This window comes from Verticillium alfalfae, genomic scaffold, assembly GCF_000150825.1.
Source record: "Verticillium alfalfae VaMs.102 supercont1.15 genomic scaffold, whole genome shotgun sequence".
Lineage (NCBI taxonomy): Eukaryota > Fungi > Ascomycota > Sordariomycetes > Glomerellales > Plectosphaerellaceae > Verticillium > Verticillium alfalfae.
In genome coordinates, this window is record NW_003315024.1 from 633,550 (window position 1) to 650,366 (window position 16,817).

The 16,817-nt window shown below is 53.5% G+C and overlaps 5 protein-coding genes across 5 annotated transcripts in view; 1 reads left to right on the top strand and 4 right to left on the bottom strand.

Moving 5' to 3' along the window:
• Window positions 1–719, bottom strand: part of VDBG_09525 (allantoate permease) — a gene marked incomplete at both ends in the record, with an annotated part of 1,816 nt that extends 1,097 nt beyond the window's left edge. The window contains 2 exons of the mRNA XM_003000284.1: window positions 158–398; window positions 594–719. Of these exons, the coding sequence (XP_003000330.1) occupies window positions 158–398; window positions 594–719 (367 nt within the window). The remainder of the gene's footprint in view (window positions 1–157; window positions 399–593) is intronic.
• Window positions 720–1,732: 1,013 nt separating this feature from the next.
• Window positions 1,733–4,377, top strand: VDBG_09526 (conserved hypothetical protein; the record flags this gene model as incomplete). Its single annotated transcript, XM_003000285.1, has 5 exons — window positions 1,733–1,931; window positions 2,012–2,718; window positions 2,774–2,803; window positions 2,857–3,380; window positions 3,447–4,377. The coding sequence occupies 5 exons, from the start codon at window positions 1,733–1,735 to the stop codon at window positions 4,375–4,377; spliced, it is 2,391 nt and encodes a 796-aa protein (XP_003000331.1).
• An 86-nt stretch (window positions 4,378–4,463) lies between these two features.
• Window positions 4,464–6,084, bottom strand: VDBG_09527 (unsaturated glucuronyl hydrolase; the record flags this gene model as incomplete). The annotated part of the gene is made up of 3 exons (XM_003000286.1): window positions 4,464–5,726; window positions 5,787–5,954; window positions 6,004–6,084. The coding sequence occupies 3 exons, from the start codon at window positions 6,082–6,084 to the stop codon at window positions 4,464–4,466; spliced, it is 1,512 nt and encodes a 503-aa protein (XP_003000332.1).
• An 831-nt stretch (window positions 6,085–6,915) lies between these two features.
• On the bottom strand, window positions 6,916–10,261 carry VDBG_09528 (serin endopeptidase; the record flags this gene model as incomplete). Its single annotated transcript, XM_003000287.1, has 11 exons — window positions 6,916–7,006; window positions 7,109–7,359; window positions 7,403–7,414; window positions 7,437–7,506; window positions 7,858–8,470; window positions 8,524–9,220; window positions 9,269–9,325; window positions 9,379–9,436; window positions 9,496–9,601; window positions 9,652–9,715; window positions 9,773–10,261. The coding sequence occupies 11 exons, from the start codon at window positions 10,259–10,261 to the stop codon at window positions 6,916–6,918; spliced, it is 2,508 nt and encodes an 835-aa protein (XP_003000333.1).
• Window positions 10,262–11,060: 799 nt separating this feature from the next.
• VDBG_09529 (beta-1,6-galactanase) lies at window positions 11,061–12,473 on the bottom strand (the record flags this gene model as incomplete). Its single annotated transcript, XM_003000288.1, has 3 exons — window positions 11,061–11,729; window positions 11,789–11,956; window positions 12,007–12,473. 3 exons carry the CDS (start codon window positions 12,430–12,432, stop codon window positions 11,061–11,063), a joined length of 1,263 nt encoding a protein of 420 aa, XP_003000334.1.
• Window positions 12,474–16,817: the final 4,344 nt, after the last annotated feature.

Genomic DNA, 16,817 nt, shown 5'->3' on the forward strand with positions numbered 1-16,817 from the left:
TCGTAGTGACTGGCACCATAGGCAATGAGGCCACCGACCATGAGCTGAACACCGGTCATGCAGTACCAGAGCGAAGTCAGGACTGCCTGCTCTTCGCGTCGCCACCACATAGCGGTCATGATAATGAAGGCTGGCTGCACACACGATTCGAACATACCAAGTAAGAATCGAACCGCCATCAGTGAGCCGAAGTCCTCCGCAGCAGCAGAGCAAGCAATGACGACACCCCCAGCAAAAGATGTTGACGGAAAGGTACTTGGCCACGGGAAGCTTCTGAAGAAGGAGATTGGTCGGGTATTCGCCGAACAGGACACCCATATAGAGTATAGTGCCGAGCCAACTGAACTGCTGGCCGTGGAGGTTCGCATCTTGCCGAATGCCCATGATGGAGGCGAAGCCTAATGTGCCTTTGTCAAGAGACTGACAGAAGTAGGTGCCAAGCATGCAGACGAGAATGCGTCTGTTGACGGTCCAGAACAACTTCTTGTTGGTCTTTTCGTCGATATAAATGGCTTCAACGCCAGCGTACGCGGCAGTCTATAAGATCAGCTTGGTTCGTCCAGAATCCGCTCGTCATGGGGCATGGGGCTCACCTCTTGGTCCTGGTCAGCATGATGACCATCGATATGCTGAGAAGAAAGCGGAGCGGGCGTGATGGAGTTCTCGTCGGCATCCCGTCGAGTGGCCGTTGGAGCAAAGTCAGATTTGGTGTCGGCCATGGCGAGAGTTTGGCTGTTCAAAGGGCAGAGCAGTTGTGTGCGCCTTGTTTCCGGGTTTTTGTACCCAAGAGAAGCGAAGAGATGCTCTGAAAGCGATGACAATGATCCGAGTCTAGCCCATTGAGACGAAGAAGATCGTCCTGAGGTTTCTTTCTATATTTCGTAACCACTCGCGGCAATGATTCCCTGACGTATACGTCGTGGAACGGTGCGGACATCGGTCCTGACGATGGAACGAAGAGCCGAGCCCACAAATCGAGCAAGGATTATGACCATGTGCACGCTCATGCATGGCGCGTTGAGAAGGAGGGGAAAGGGAGGTTGTGCTGAAGCTTAACCAGGATTGATGCTGTTCGGAGATGCGTCCGGGACTTTACCCGGCGGCCGGAGGTGGTACTGGTGGCCTGAGACGTGGACTGATGGCGGAGATTTCTGGGGATGCGGGGGATATTTCGGGGGGGAGATCCTGGGGTGCTGAAAGTTTTCTCACATCATAACTGATCGGCGCGATCGAATGTCAAGTTGACCTGGGGAAATCCAATTCACGGATGATGTTCAGGTTGAGGGGATGGCTGTTGATGATACACTGAGCGATTGCATGCGCAGCTTCAGGGTGGGCTTGGGGCAAGGACATAATGCACTCCGCACCTCCCCGCAGTCGTGGCCAGGGGTTCGCCTGCCCACTAGTACTAGATCCAATCATCCCCCATAGCCATTCGTTAGTGGGTGGCAGCTGCCCAGCCTGGTGGCCCTCACGTCCGTTGCTTCCCCATACACGGCAAAGAATCGCACCTTCCACCACTTTCACTCTTCCTCAGACGCCAGTACTGATTTGGTTGTCAACTGCCTGAGACATGAGATGGTCGGGAGTTGGAAAGCATCCTCGTCATGCGTGAACTTTCCTCCAACACCACGCTTCACTATCTCGCTCGGTCGCGTCTCCTTTGCTCAATTGCCCATTCGATTGGCAACTTTTTTCCCACTCCGTGCCTCCCACAAAACCACTGTCACATATGGCTGCCGTGGAGGACGATGAGCCCAATTCCAACTCGGCTGGGGAGGACTTCGTTTCCTCAAGGCCAGCTAAAAAGAGACGCCACGACACGGCGCTCAATGAAGCTGCTGATCCCGAGGGACCTGCATGTCAATCGTGTCGCAGAAAGAAGGCCAAGTGCACTAGGCGTCAGCCTTGTTCCGCCTGTGTTCGTTATAGTAGGACCTTGCCCTGCCATCGTGCTTCTTGCTCCCTGTCTTGAAGCATCGCAAAGTCTCGTACCTGACGTGAGTCTTAGACGTCGAGTGCCTCTACGATGACCGAAAGAACAAGCCGGGCCTGAGGACTGGCGCCGTTGAGAACCTTAGCCAACGCGTCGCGACTTTGGAATCCATGTTTCTTGGCCAGGGGGTTCTCTGGCAGCAGGTTTTCAACCAGCTCAGCTCGCTCACCGGACAAGAAGATTCGAGCCCAGGTCGATTGTCAAAAGATCCCGGCTTGTCGCTCCAGGAATGCGCGTCACATCTAAAATCGACACTATCTAACCTGGCAGAGTCCGGCCCTGTCGCCGGGTCTGCCGAGCTCGATTCGTCGCAGTGGCCAGAATTCCTCCAGAACACGGACACCCGCCCGGCGCGAACCAGCGGCGACGCCTGCAAGGGCTGTTCGGTCCTCCCATATCAAGACTTCGCTTCATTGCCTCCGCCAGATCTGATGGACTCCCTGGTCGATATCTACTTCGCGAACCTGCACCCCTGGATACCTATGCTTCATGTTCGTGAATTTAGGGAGCGCATGGCTGATGCCGCCGAGCGCCCTCGGCTGCGAACCGTTTTCCAGGCCATTGTGTCCACTTGTGCTCGGTTTTCAGACGACGCCCGTCTCGGTTCGCCCGAAACAAAGGCGCAAATGGCCAAGAGATACCGACAGGCCGTCATCGTGGAGAGCATGGATTCGTTTTCTGTAGAAAACCTACAAGCACTCATTATTTGCGCTTTCGATACGGTCAGTAGGCTATTCTGTCCCAATAGCAAACGACTGCGTACTGACACGAATTCAGATTGGAAGCGGACGTGGTCCTTCAGCTTGGGTTTGTTTGCCTCGTGTTTTTTCTTCTACAGCTCTCGCTAACAAGAATATCAGTCTATCGTTGGCAGCATGACACGAACAGTAGAACAACTTCAACTGAGTGTGGAAGAAGACCAAACACCGCCCGCGAGAGCATTAATCAAACGAATTGCGTTTCTAAAGCCATGCAAGACTTGGGTCGAACGAGAGGAACGACGGCGTGTCTTCTGGAATACATTTCTTCTGGACCGCTTTTGTAGCATCGCAACCGGCTGGAACTTCTCCTTAACAAGTGCCGACGTCAAGAGGAGGCTTCCATGTGAGGGCGCACTTTGGGAAGCAGGCCATCCTCTGCAGACACCAACGCCGTACTTCGGAGTTGCCGACACCTCAAGTGGTACGAATGGGGCATTGCCAACTGCTCGCCCCGAAGGCGAAGCCCAGGACTCGATAGGTGGGTTTGCTTACTGTATTGAAGCCACGGAAAGCTTGAGCCTCGTCACATCATTCTTTCTACAGCAAGCGGTTGATGTGACAAAGCCACAGGAGGTGCAGATGTGGCTGCTCAAGTTCAAGCAGCTTGACTTGCGCCTGGTCCAGTAGGTTAATCTTTTGGGATTTCCTGCAATTGGAAAACATGAACAGCTCAATTGACTGGGACACAGATGGAAGATCTTCCTTCCGGAGCAATGGCGAGAGGCCTGCGCACTCAATTGCGATGGGATTCTTGACCCCAACCTAACTCTCGCGCACATATCACACAATACGGCTGTGGTTCTTCTACATCAGGGCATCGCGTATCCGGCCCCGGATTGGCAAACGAGCGGCCTCAGACTCCCGTCCGCATCCAGTTCAGAGACATGTCTGGCAGCAGCGACAGAGGTGGCAATCATTGCAGAGAAGTTCTTACAGGGATCAACGGCTCTTACGAACCCTCAGTTCGCATTCTGCTTGTTCATTTGCGGACGCATGTTCCTTGCCCATGCGATATACTACAGCGTTCCATTGCCTCAAGGGTTTGATTCACTGGTCTACAGCCTCCAGGAAATGTCAAAAAGATGGAATGGGCCAGGCGACCAAGTAGATAACCTGGCATCAAAATTCGCACGGCGCCTCGTGCGGGCTCGAGAACAAGGCCATGGTATGCTAGATCTCAGCCATTCCGTTTATTTCGACGAGACAAAACCTGAGGGAGACCCTGCACCCAACGTCCGCACTGAAGTTGCCAACATGCCGCATAGCATGGCAATTGGACAAATCGATCAGGAAAACCAGGACGGATTTGGGCCATACCAGGCAATGAATGACTACGACCAGGACGCTTCACCGGACAGTATTTCCCTCGCTTTTCCTCCATTGCCTGTCTCGTTCTATAATCAACAAGGAAGCAGGGGCCCCACCGCGGCGGCATCGCCAGTAGCAGGAAACGTACTTCCACTGAGCCATCGGTTTGAAAATGGTGCCCCTGTGAATGGTGTGGGGCCTACATCCATGGAAGAGTTCGGAGACCTCAGCACATATCTTGACTACTCATTTCTTCCTGCACAGAGGATTAGCGTCTTCTCTGGGCTGACAGAGAAGAACCCACAAGAATGAGCACGATATCTAAGTCCAAGACGTGGATAATTGAATCTACATTACTCGAACCAAATTGACCCAAACTGAGGTCAGCAAATGATCTATTAGACACCGCCCATCAACTTCACGTCCAGCCCCATCTCTAACAGTTTGTTGCCGAACAGCAAGAAATAGTAATCCGCATAGACCAAACCGTGGTTTGCCCAACGTCGCGGCGCAAACTCATAGTTGTTGATCGTGGCGCCTCCCAGGATCGTCTCGCACTCTGTCCCCATATCAACTTCGATCCCTGCAGTTTCAGTTACTTCGCCCTGTTCCACTGTCTGAATCTTCCTGTTCGTCCTGTGATAGGCGCTTGGTCCAGTTGTGTGCTTACTCGCCACTGCACGCACGATGCTTAACGCATGCTCCAGATACCCTGATCCCTTCCCCAGGGCAACGAAAGCCTCATGGATCAGCAAAAAGCCGTACGCAGCAATCACAGCAGCGCTTGTGTCCGTGGGCTGCGGGCCTTCCCCCGGTGCCCTGAAATCCCAAGGCGGGATACGAGTCACCGGCAGCTCGGCCAGGAAGTACTCTGCGCACGCGACAGCCGTGTCCAGAAACTCGACTTCGCGGGTCCATCCGTACGTCTGCGCGAAACCAGCAATAGCCCACGCTTGCCCGCGCGTCCACGCCGACCCATCCGCGTGACCCTGGTTGGTAATGCGCGCGCGGAACGCGCCCGTCTCGGGCTCAAAGACGACGACGTGGCACGTCGACGAGTCCTCGCGGATGTGGTACATCTGAGTTGTACGCGCGTGCTGAATCGCGGCGGCGTGCATTGCGGCGTCACCAAGCTGAGCAGCGGCCCAAAAGAGCAGGTCGAGGTTCATCATATTGTCAATGATGACGAGGATGCCGTCGTTGGGCGTCAAGAAAGAGTAGCGCTTCGTGATGCAGACATCCCAGGACCGCAAACTGCCAACTTTGACGTCGTAGCGGCTGTAGAGAGACCGTGCCGCCGTCAGGGTTGTCTCGTACGCGCGGGCGTCACGGCGGAGGTCCCAAGCCGGCCGGGCCCAGGGGCAGATCATGAAGCCGAGGTCGTGCGTGTTGGTGAGGAGGGCGTTGGTATGGAGGGTCTCGGTCCACCATTTGCAGGCGAATTCAAGCTGTAATGGATGTGGTTCAGGGTCCTGTTGGTCTGCGGATCCGCCGACGCTAGAGAGGAGCGTACGAAGCCGGTGACTGTATTTCTGCTGGCGTTCGAGGAGCAAGTAGAGGGATCCAGGGAAGAAGCCACTGGTCCAGAAGTCTAGTTCACGGTAGACATATTTGGTGCCGCCTGGCTTGGTGTATTCGGGAAAGAGGGTCGGAGGGTTGGGCTGCGAGGACAGGCGTCAGTACAAGGAGCGCTTAAGGAGATGATGACGGGTGAGACAGACTGAGTTGAAGCCCTGCTGGGCGATGCCCCAAATCTTTGCGGTCACCCGAGGAGAGTAGAGCAGTGAAGCGAGGTCATCGCTCGGGGTGCTCGCGTCAGTGAGCTGCGGCGAGGAGGGTGTTGCCAGCCCAGTTCGCTGCGGCTGAGTGGGCGAGGTCTTGTTTTTCTTCTATACGTCTTTAGCACCAAGACAACTCCGCAAATGGAGCTTTTCATACGGAGGGCGTCTCTTCAATCTTGACTTCGTCAGACCAGCTGCCCTTAGACTGTCCTCTCTTCAACCTTGATCGAGAGTCCATATTCTTTGTTGCTGTTGCTGCGGGAGCCATTCCGTTAATTGTCGAATAACATCAGTCTATGGACGCAAATATTCGAACGACATGTCAGACCAGAGCAGAATGCCCCATCGGAGACTCAAGTACTCCAGACATTGCAACAGCACTTTGTCAGCAGTCGTCTAGATCCGTCGGGCGCGCAGAAGCACCCCAAAGTCTATTCACGGCCAAGCTGGCCCGAGGTTCCGGCGGCATGATGGGACAGCTATCGGGCCGTGATCGAGAGTGTTTAGAGGGACTCGTAATCCTCGCGGCGACAAGTCTGGGTATGTCGGAGGTGTTCCGGCAAATGGGCCGGTGGCCGGAGTGTGCGCCCCCCCCCCCCCTTTTGTGGGTCCATCAACTCAAAGGTTGTGAGGGGCCAGTATTCCCCGATCTGAGGATGAAGGTCTGAAGTGGCATATTCGGGGTCGTAAACGAGATCACGAGTCTCATTTACGAACAGTCTTTACTTCTGTTTCTAAGTTTTATTCTGTCACGGTTTCTCGCGGGTTGTGTAGGGCTGCCAGCTCGGATCTTGGCGCCGAACAGGGAGGACCTGCTCGATGTCATTTACGGTGAGGAAGGGCTCCAGCAAACATCTTGCTCCATACTATAAACCCGCTTTGTACTTCAAGCGGCATTCTATTTTGCTATTGATAATCGGTGACAGATCAACGCTCGACCGCGACCAGTACGTAATACGATCATTGCATGCGACTCCCTCATCTGCCGAGACCTTAACATTTCTTACCCCAAAGATATGTTCTAAATACCGCTGTTAACCAGGCATACCTGGCGGACACTTGATATGACTCAGAGCACTTCAATCTCAGGGGCGTCCCAAACGTGCCAGTTGTCCGAAGCCTTGGGGTTGCCGAAAGGCGCAAGCGCAGCAAATCGCATCCTATAAAGAAGGTCAATCTCGTTATGATACCCACCGAGCACCGCGTCTCGGCAACCCACCATCCTCCGTATGGTGATCTCTCAATTGGGAACAAAAACTCACTTGTACTTGCCCGGGGCGATTATTGATCCGTTGGCCAACCTGCCGAGCCACCACGACTCGTAAGGTGCGTCACGCGACACATCTTGCAGGGGATATGAAAACGTATTGTTCTCGTCGTTGGAAGCCGGGTCGAAGACCGGGTAGTTGAGGTTGTTGTAGACATCAAAGCTGGCCACAGACCCTACGTAATTGTTCTCGCCCACAACTGGGGGATACTTCCACTGGCGCTCGCGGTACGAGGATTCAAAAATCTGGCATTCCGTCAGCAAACAGTTCTCAACAAGAAGTTCGTACTGAGACGAGCATCTGTCCTTTATTGATGACGTACATCCCATCGCAGCTCTCGGGTGCCCCATTGAAGAGCATGCACCAGTTTGACGAAGTCTTGAGAGCCCAAGCTTAGGTCAAAGGTGAAGCTACTCCTCATCAGTGCGGGCTACTTTGCTGGGAAACGTGCGCTGCAACACACCTTGACTTCTGTTTAATATCCGTACGGTTGACACCGGATACGGCTCTTGGGTAACCAACCGACGTGTAGAACAGGTCATCAAACTCGTGCTTGATGCTGGCTCCCACACCAAAGTAAGGAACGGAGAGTGCTTCGGAGTTACTGGCGCTGATGAGGATCTTGCCGCCGAACACGGGAATGCGAGAAGCGTTCAACCCTTCTGGAACGCTGAAAGAGAACCTGCACAATATTACCAACACTGCTTTCAGACTTTTCAGGAATTGCCAAATGGTCAACTTACTTGGCAGTCTTGGTCTGTCCTGGTGCAACGCGGAACGTTCCTGACGGTAGACTAACCTGGGGACGGATCTGAAAGGGCTCAATCTCGACAAAGTCCTTGATCCTGGGTACCGCATATGTATCGGCGCTTGCGGAGTCAATTGTCCAGTACGACTCGAAACCGCCAGCATCCTGGACTTTGAACTGGTATTCAATCTCCTTTTCGCCACTGTTGGTGATATCAACCTGGTGGTACCTGGAGTAGTGGTGCGTGTCGTTGAGCGAGAACTTCTCCCAGGAGAGCTGTGTGTTATAGTTTACGACTGCAAAAGCATCGACCAAGCCAGTACCTACCTGAATAGGCGGCGCCCAGAACCCGTAGTCTTTGGTCGAGCCGTCGGACCAGGGAAGGGAACGGCCAGAGCTGGCGATGCGAGCGTGCAGAGTCTGGGCAAAGGCAGCTCCATGTCTAGCACGACCACCATGCTTTCCAATGTATAGTGCCGCAACGCCGGCAATGTACGGGGTTGCCATGCTGGTACCGCTGATGTCACGGTAACGATGCCCGACGAACGGTGCGAAAATCCTTCCGCCTGGTCCGGCGATGTCTGGCTTGAGCTCGAGGTCGAACGTGCCTTACACAAATTAGCCAGCTACCCTCAAAGGTCTGGTTGTTGTGTTGACTTACTGCCCCAAGACGTAAAGTCAGATGGGCGACCGCCACCAGCATTGACCATAGCTACGTAGTTGCTGTCTTGGTCAATCGAGAAGTCCGCAGTCACGTTGCCGCCGGCGATGACAGTCTTGACGATCGCTTCGCCAGCGTCCTTCGACAGAAGACCCCACTGGCTCTGCTCCCATCCGAATCCAGAGAACGAAACGATAGGAGTGTCGTCCATGTAAAAGAGAATGTGCTTTGCGCCGCGCTCCTGGACCCAGCGCTGCTTCTGCCACGTCTCACAACCCCCAACACGTACCAAGGGAACGGTCTGGGAAAGGTCGGGGAAGTCTTCAGGCAGTGGCTCGCATGCGTCGCCCTCAACAGTGATATTGAGAGTGATGGGGATAATTGGCCAGTCCACAACCGTCGATGGGAATTTGTCCTCAGCGGGACGGTATCCCAGGATGGTTCTGTTCGAGTGCCCGTCAAGATTAAAGGTTCCCGCGAATTGCCGGGCGGCAACGATCGAGGCTTCAACAGAAGCGACGGTCAGAACCTTCTCGGCCGATCCACCACTACTTGCAAAGAATGGACCAACATCGCCGCTGTTGCCGGCTGCGATGGTCACTACAACGCCTTGCTCCACGATGCGAGAGGCAACAAGTGCCCAGGCATTGTTGCTCCAGCCGCCGATAGAACCAACACTAGCTGTGATAATGTCCATCTGAAGGGGGTCAGCTTTGACTCAGTACTTGTGGTTGCACAGACTCACCCCATCTTCATATGCCTTCAGAAATGCTTCGATCAAGACCTCTTCGCCAGTGCCTTCCTGTTATGTTGTTAGTAAGAAATTTTTAACCTGCTCTTCAACGACTTTCATACATTAGGCCCAAACACTTTGTACGAATAGATTGATGCTTCAGGGGCAACGCCGATGAACCTGGTTGATGGTGAGCAAAAGCTACTGGCGTATAAGGAAAGATGCCGATTCAGACTTACTCATCACTTTTGCCGGCAATGATGCCCGCAACATGGGTTCCATGTCCACCGTAATCCATCGGATCGTTGTCGGGCTGTTGCTCCTCTCCGGGGTATGGCCAACTGTCTGTGTCTCTTCAGCGACTCCGCAGAAACGTCTCCGGAGCTGGTACGCACTATTATCACCGACAAAGTCGTAACCACCTGCAACCTTGCATCCTGTTCCAAGACATCCCCCAAGCTAGGCCGCAAAGTCAGTTTGTGTTTGTTCTCAAGTTTGACTCCAGAATTAACCCACAGCGGGATGAGTGTATTCGGTGCCGGTGTCGACGACACCAACCTTGACGCCTTTACCGAAAAGGCCTTGCTCGTGAAGCCTGTCCACGCCCGTCATGTAATGAATAGAGTAGTTGAGAGCCTGAGCATCGTCACTAAAGGAGTCTCCAGCGATGACAGGAACGAGTTGAATGGGCTTCGAATGCCATGCCTTGCGGACGGGCACGATAGCCTCGAGCGAGTCAGTATTCTCGCTGTCGGACTCGATAGCAACGCCCTTGAAGACCTCGGAGTCGAAGACCTTCAGGACGCGGCTTCCAGGACGCTCATTAAGGTTTTTGACTATCGCATTCTTATTGGCGTTCTGGTCGAGCTCAAGGATGAACTTCTTTGGCGCCGTCGCGGTATCAGCGGATGGTGGGGTGTCAGGGTCAAGATCCCGGCGCCTATTTCTGGCAGCACCAGGGCCAGCAAGGGCAAGCACCGAGACAACAGCCGCTGCGATGCGCATCGTACAAAAATAACAATTGAGGACATCGAGATGAACGTCCTCTGTTGCGTATCATGATACTGGCGTCGAGCAGCTTTTAAATTCATCATTGGTCAGAGGCATGGCCAGGGCCAAGACGCAACCCCTCAAGCATGATGAGAATCTTGCCCTTGTTCCTCAGGCGAATTGCCAGTCCCTGTATGCTGCTGCATAAACGAAGTTCATCGTGCGCACATGAGATGCCACAGTTCGTTGCACGAGATCAGGTGGATAGCGATGCAATGTGGGTGACCCTACAGCCTCTAATAATCGCTAGGAGCCCATCCCGAGCTCGTATTCAGGGGATGAGGGGACACTCACTTGTCCCTATTAAGAAGCTCCCACTCCAAGATCCACCTACAAAACAACCCTCTGGTCGACCGTCCCAAGACATCCGAGGTCCGCACATAGCGTAATGCTCTGTACGCTGCTACTTATACATCGCGTGCCTTGATTGACGTGAATCCGCCTTCCTTCTTGAGTTACAAGCGTGCAGCGGAATTGCAGGCGCCCCATCACCGTGAAATGGCAGCAAGTTTTCTGTATCGAATCGTAGACCAAGTCTCGAAATGTTGTGTTGGCGACGCAATAATCTCGCTCAAAAATCCTCAATCGAAGAACAGCTCGTTCAATGCTCTCAGACGCAAACCACACATCAGGGTCGAAATCATGGTGGTACACAGTTCTACAATACGAGAAAGCACATTCGCAATACGATTGATGTGGTCATTAAGATTATCATCAAATTCATTTCTTATGTACACATCCTCCATCCTCATGCTCAGGCGAGAGTCGCAGCGACCTGCGGGATGAGCATCTGCTCAACGTACTCAGGGTTCCTCCAGCCAGACCAGTCAGGGTTCATAAGTCCCCAGGAGTCGTCGAATTCCTGAACACCCTGACGCGTGTAGTAGCGACCCACGATCACCCAAATGAACCAATTGGCCTTGACCTCGGGGAGATACTCGGCCAAGCATGGCTGGTAGACCTTGGTCTTCCAGGAACCGTCCTCCATAGAGTGGCCATACTCGGTCAGCTGGACGGGGAAGACGTTGACAGTCGCAGGGTCGGAGGCGTTCATGGCCTGGAAGCCCTTGTTGTAGAGGTTGTACCTTAGCGAGTCGCAGCTGTTGGTGTTGGTCTCGTAGTTGTGAATCTCAAGGATCAACTTGTCCTCGCCGTAGCCCACGAAGTCATTACGGCTGAATACCTGGTCGCTAGGCTCGAGGGGGGTGCCGCGGAAGACGGGAGTCACAAAGGTGTCGTAGTCGAGACCTGAAAGGATGATGGGGACGTCCTTGTTGGCGGCGTGGACGGCGTCGGCTCCAGCTCGCATGTACTTGTACCAGTCGCGCCAGTTGTAGGACGACTGAAGCAGAGCATCGTTGTTCTTGGGAGGACGGGGTTCGTTGCGCAGAGACTGAGAGATGAGTGCAGGCCATTTCGCAGACTATGAGCAGTCAGTAAGCGGTTCAGTCTCATTTTCGCAGTGTGTAAGCTTACATGGGCGGCCATGTAGGCGCCTCCGCGAACCCAGTTGTCAACATCAAACTTGGTGTCTCCCCACCAGGTGTTACCATCCTCACCACCGCAGCACCACTCGCCAGAAGAAATGTGGTTGTCCAGGGTGATGTAGATGTGCTGGCGCAAGCACTCTGCGGCAATGGCATCGTAAACCTAGTCATGAGATTAGGAAATGCTAGAAAAGCCGGTTGAAGAGATCTTACCTCAAGTCGCTTCGTCTCGGGAGTGAAACTGGGGTTGTTCTTCAGGACCTTTTCCAAGACGATTGTTCCATTTTCAGTGCCTAGACCCTCGAGGAAAGCGGTCTTGATGTCAATATCTTCACCGCCGTTGGCATAGATCTGGTCAACAAGCTCCGTGGCGAAGGTCAATCGGATGGCGTTCATGCCAAGGCTCTTGATTTCGGACAAGATGCGCTCCACAGAAAGGTACTGCAGACCCTCAGGTACCATGACCTCGCCGTGGCCAGGCCAGTTGGTTCCGGCTTGTCTCACGATCTCGCCGTCTGAGTTGTGGATGTCGCGTCCAGAGGTGACGAACGGACCTTTGGGCCAGGCTTTCTCGCACTTTGCGGTGCTGAGAGACATAAGGGAGGCGATAAGCCCGACAGAGATATTGAGAAACTTCATGTTTACTGATGACAGGCACACAATTTGGCCACTGCTGGGATGAAGATGGTGGTCTCCTAAGAGGAAAAGGGGTTAAACAATGCGCAGGGCTCGGGAAGCTTTATAACTCCCTGGATGATCAAGAAGATGTAGCGCCCCGCAGATCAGTTGTACAATGTCAGTCATCTCCCCACATCAGGTCCGTGGAAGATTGAGCTTATTCCGACCAAGACTTTGGTCTCTCCCGGACCGGACCGAAGATCAACAGCTTCACCTAGGCCAAGGTGAAGCTCGACTGGCGTACGTCATGCGCGGGGTAGCAGAATGCTCCGGCCGGTGTGAGTGACGAGTTGGTAATTTATGCTTGTCCAAGAAGGAGTTGGTCTTGGCTGTGGTCCGGCCGGTGCTGCTTGCGCTCTGTGGAGAGTCAGAACCCCAGACTCAAGCTTCAAATTGCTCCGCCCCCGCATGTAGCCCACCCATCGATACCCTGGTTATGGGTGCTTACCCCCATACTCAAGCCGTCTGTCTGATCATGGTGTGGACCCTGTATCTCGGTCGTTTGACTGCCGACAGTTTTCCCTCTGGGGGCAGGGGAAGGCCGAGGCTCTCGGCTCCGTGTTCCCCGGTCGTCTCTGTGGGGAGCCTAGTGCAGATGAGAGATCATCACGACCAAATCAGGTAATTGATAGACCAAAACCGGCGCCCTGAATGGTGCGCAAAAGCAGGCCCGAGTCTGACCGCTCGGCGGTGTCAATCGCTTGTTTGAATTGCTGCCGATGCATCGTGACCGCATCACTGCTCGCTGCTGGAGGCCTAATCCGTTCACTCACCTCAATAGGTCATGGCTTTGCCTATTCCATCAGAGTCCTTTGGGGATAAGAGGGGCCGTGAACTCGTCCGACCCATCAGCTTTCCGGAGTTATCCTCGGGTCACGTTGCACTTTAATCACTCAACAAATATCATGCCAGGCATGGTGGTGGGCTTTCTTCCAATCCACCTTTGGGCCCGAATTTGGGCACCCGGTCGTGCCATCGTCGTGAGAGTGTCTGTAACCCCATCGCCTATAGATGTATGATTTGTTGCTGCTTTCGTAGTTGTAATCCTTTCACATTCGGGCATACGAGGCATATCAAAGGCGCGAAACATCTCAATCGCCCTTATGCCCTGACGAGAAGCCAATGTTATACCTTTTGCCTGGCTACTGGAGACTTCCCTCGGATATGCATGAGCTTAAGAAGTACATACCAACATGTTGGCATCTGCCGTGAGTTCTGTTGATGATGAGATGACCATTCTGGCCCGTGAACTGGTCTGGATGCTGCGACATGTTCTTGTCCTTCAGTCTAGATCTTTTCATCCAACGCACAATTCCCTTTTAAAAATTCGAATTTGCAAGAGAGGGCGTCGAAACAGAGGGTGAAGACGATTCAAACTCAGACTTACTCGAGATACGTAACACCAACTTCCTTTACGTGTAGGAATCTAGGTGTACTTTGTGCTTCAAGCGCTGGTGAAAGCGCCACGAGGTGGTGTACATCGTTTTGAGTCTTGATTGGTCATGGTCCTGAAACTTTAGCTCAATAACCACATCGGGGCGGCTGATGATCAGATGCTTACAGAGAGTAATGGTGAAGCTAACAGATGTGTGAGGATACTCTTACTGCCGAAATAACCGCGCACGACATCCTCCCATGTCAAGGCCGACAGACTATGTCACAGAGTAGCTGTGAGCATAGTGCATGGGTATCTCACAACATTGCGACGCGGTCAACTATGATATAAGGGCAGAAAGACATCTGGAGCTCACGTCCTCGCAGCCACGGAGATCTACGTGGCAGTTGTTTAAATATACCACTTAAGCCCTCGTGTCCCGGGCTCAGCCTGCTAGTACTCCAATTTCAGCTCTAGGCAGGCACAATTAACGAACTATGAGCACGCATGGATTCAATCAGAGAAATGCGCCCTGTCTAAATACGGACGCACGATCATTTCAGTTACATCGTGATGTTCGTGATGTAGAAAAGAACATTGTCAGAGGTCAATAGCTTTGTCGATTTAGGGACGGTCCAATCTACCGAGAGGCACCCCCGCGTCTCGCAAATATGCATGAATCCCTAATCAGCTACTACATCTATTACTCTGTTCATCTTCGATCTACTGCACGCGTCTGCAGGCTGTTCAACAATTGCTAAATTGCTCGAGTGAACGAGACCGCGTTGACCTTGTATCCGTCGTCGCGGCTTCCTCAAGCTTTCGGTGCCGATGAAACGCTACCAAGGCAGCCTTCTTGGCGAATTTAGATGACCCCTGAAGATGTTGTTTATCAGGGTCCGAATGTGGGGAGAGTGGCAGGTCGACTCAGACATGCGATGGCCTGCAATCGCCCGCCATACATAAAAATTGCCTCTTTGAGACTAATGTCACCAATCCAGAATTTGAGAGTCTTGGGGAATGCCGTCACCCTCCTAGCGTCTAACCGATTCTGGTTTCACTCAGTATGCTGTGCTAACGTTTAGGTTCTGAAATAAATGCTCATTGTTGGTGACAAGTCCCAGAATAGCAACAGTTGCTGCCTGCCACTGGTGGTTCGGTAGGCTCCCTTAGTGAGGATACGAGCGTCCCCAACACGATCCACAAGCCTCACGCTGGTGGCAGTGCTGAACTTGAGAACAATGCCATGTGGATCATGCTCAGACGTCACACATGGAAAGAGGGAGCACCGAAACTCCTGGGGTCGGGTTGCAGCATATACTGCCACAGCTATCTGAGGGCAGGCAGTCAATGCAACACGCCGGAGCCACTTATTAGTGGCCATTCCACTCCCGGCGTACGTCGGGAGAATCGGCCGGAACAGCGGCATTGATACGAGAATTCTGTCTCAGCGGGTACTAGCCCTTCGCCCAGTCAAACATCGATCTTTGGCAAAGCAGTCGTAATGCGACCTTCATTCGCACTCCATTCTGATTCTAGTAATCGTCGCAAAATCAGAATTACCCCAGCTATTCTCATTCCTATAATGCCAAGCTTCATGAACGGAAGACGCAAATTACTGGATATTGTTGTACAGATTGAGCCAATCAGGCAGACGCAATAATTCGAACCAAAGTCACTGCTCGTGCTCTCAGCTGATGTTCTTTCTGGCAAGCTTGACTCGTGTTTCCACCTTCGCCTGCCTCCCTACCTTAGTGCCGGGGTTTGACTTCAAATCTCGTTGGCGTCGGGCAGGTTATGCTGCTGCCTAGACACCTTTCTGATGCCGTGTGATGCGGTGATCAGACCTAAACTGTAGGCTTCATTCGGGGCCGAACTGTGTCTCTGGACAGTGTGAAATTTACGTACTCAGGATGTGCGACCAAATCGAGGAATACCAAAGTACGACTCTCTGGGTGAGAAGGCACACCCGTAACTGTGAACACTTACTAGATGAACAAGAGGCTCCCTCGTGGGGAGAGCGCAAGCTGAGTCGCCTACATGTACACCGCGGCTCCTCGGCTTCAGGAACATAGACGCGGACCAGCATGTTTCGCGAGTGTGAGTAGAACTAACGCGTTGACGGACCTGACAGTGGCTGAGAGTAGTTCCTTGTGATAAGTCGCAAAAAAGCAATACGATCGCAATATTGGAGGTCGAGCCATGGCCCCACGCACTTGACGCGTACGCAATATCATACCCTTCCCATGGGCAACATTCCGCCCTACTTGCCGCTTGCCGCGTCACAAGCCATCCAACGCCGTGAGGAGGCCGACGGCTTACACTGCTGAGTGGAAAGGGGGGGGTTTGTATAAAGGAGCCCCCCAGTTTGACCTGCTCTGCTCATAAAATACTCACCCACCGCAGCACACCGACTCCATATCACACATCTATACTTCTCCACGCTCTTTCAACATGAAGCTCAACTTCCTCCTCGCCGCGGCCTTTGCCATTCCCGCCCTGGCGACCACTACCACCACTACCACCACGGCTGTCGAGACTAGGTACGTTTAGATCCTACGGGACTCGTCGATGGGCTTCGACGGCTAACAACAGTCTCCTACAGATCCTCCACCCACACTGCCACCGGCACGCAGGCGTCCGCCAGCGCCAGCAAGGCCACCGGCTCCTCGTCGACCCGCCGCACCAGCAGCTCCAAGGCAGCCGCCCCTACCCTGGGCGTCAACATCATCGGAGCCGGTATTCTCGGCGGAGCGGCCCTCTTCGCCCTCTGAGCACAGACGGGGACTATTTATTTTAATTCCCTGGTATTATGGTGCCCCGGGGCCGGGCCCACTTTTTTTGGTAACCCCTGGGAAGCTTTCAGGGGCAAGAAGTTAAGAAGTCCGCGAACAAAAAAAATAATTGCCCCTTCAGAAAACCCCGTTCCGGGAACCTTGCTGGTTTGATGCCGGGACGCGGCTTGGCCCCC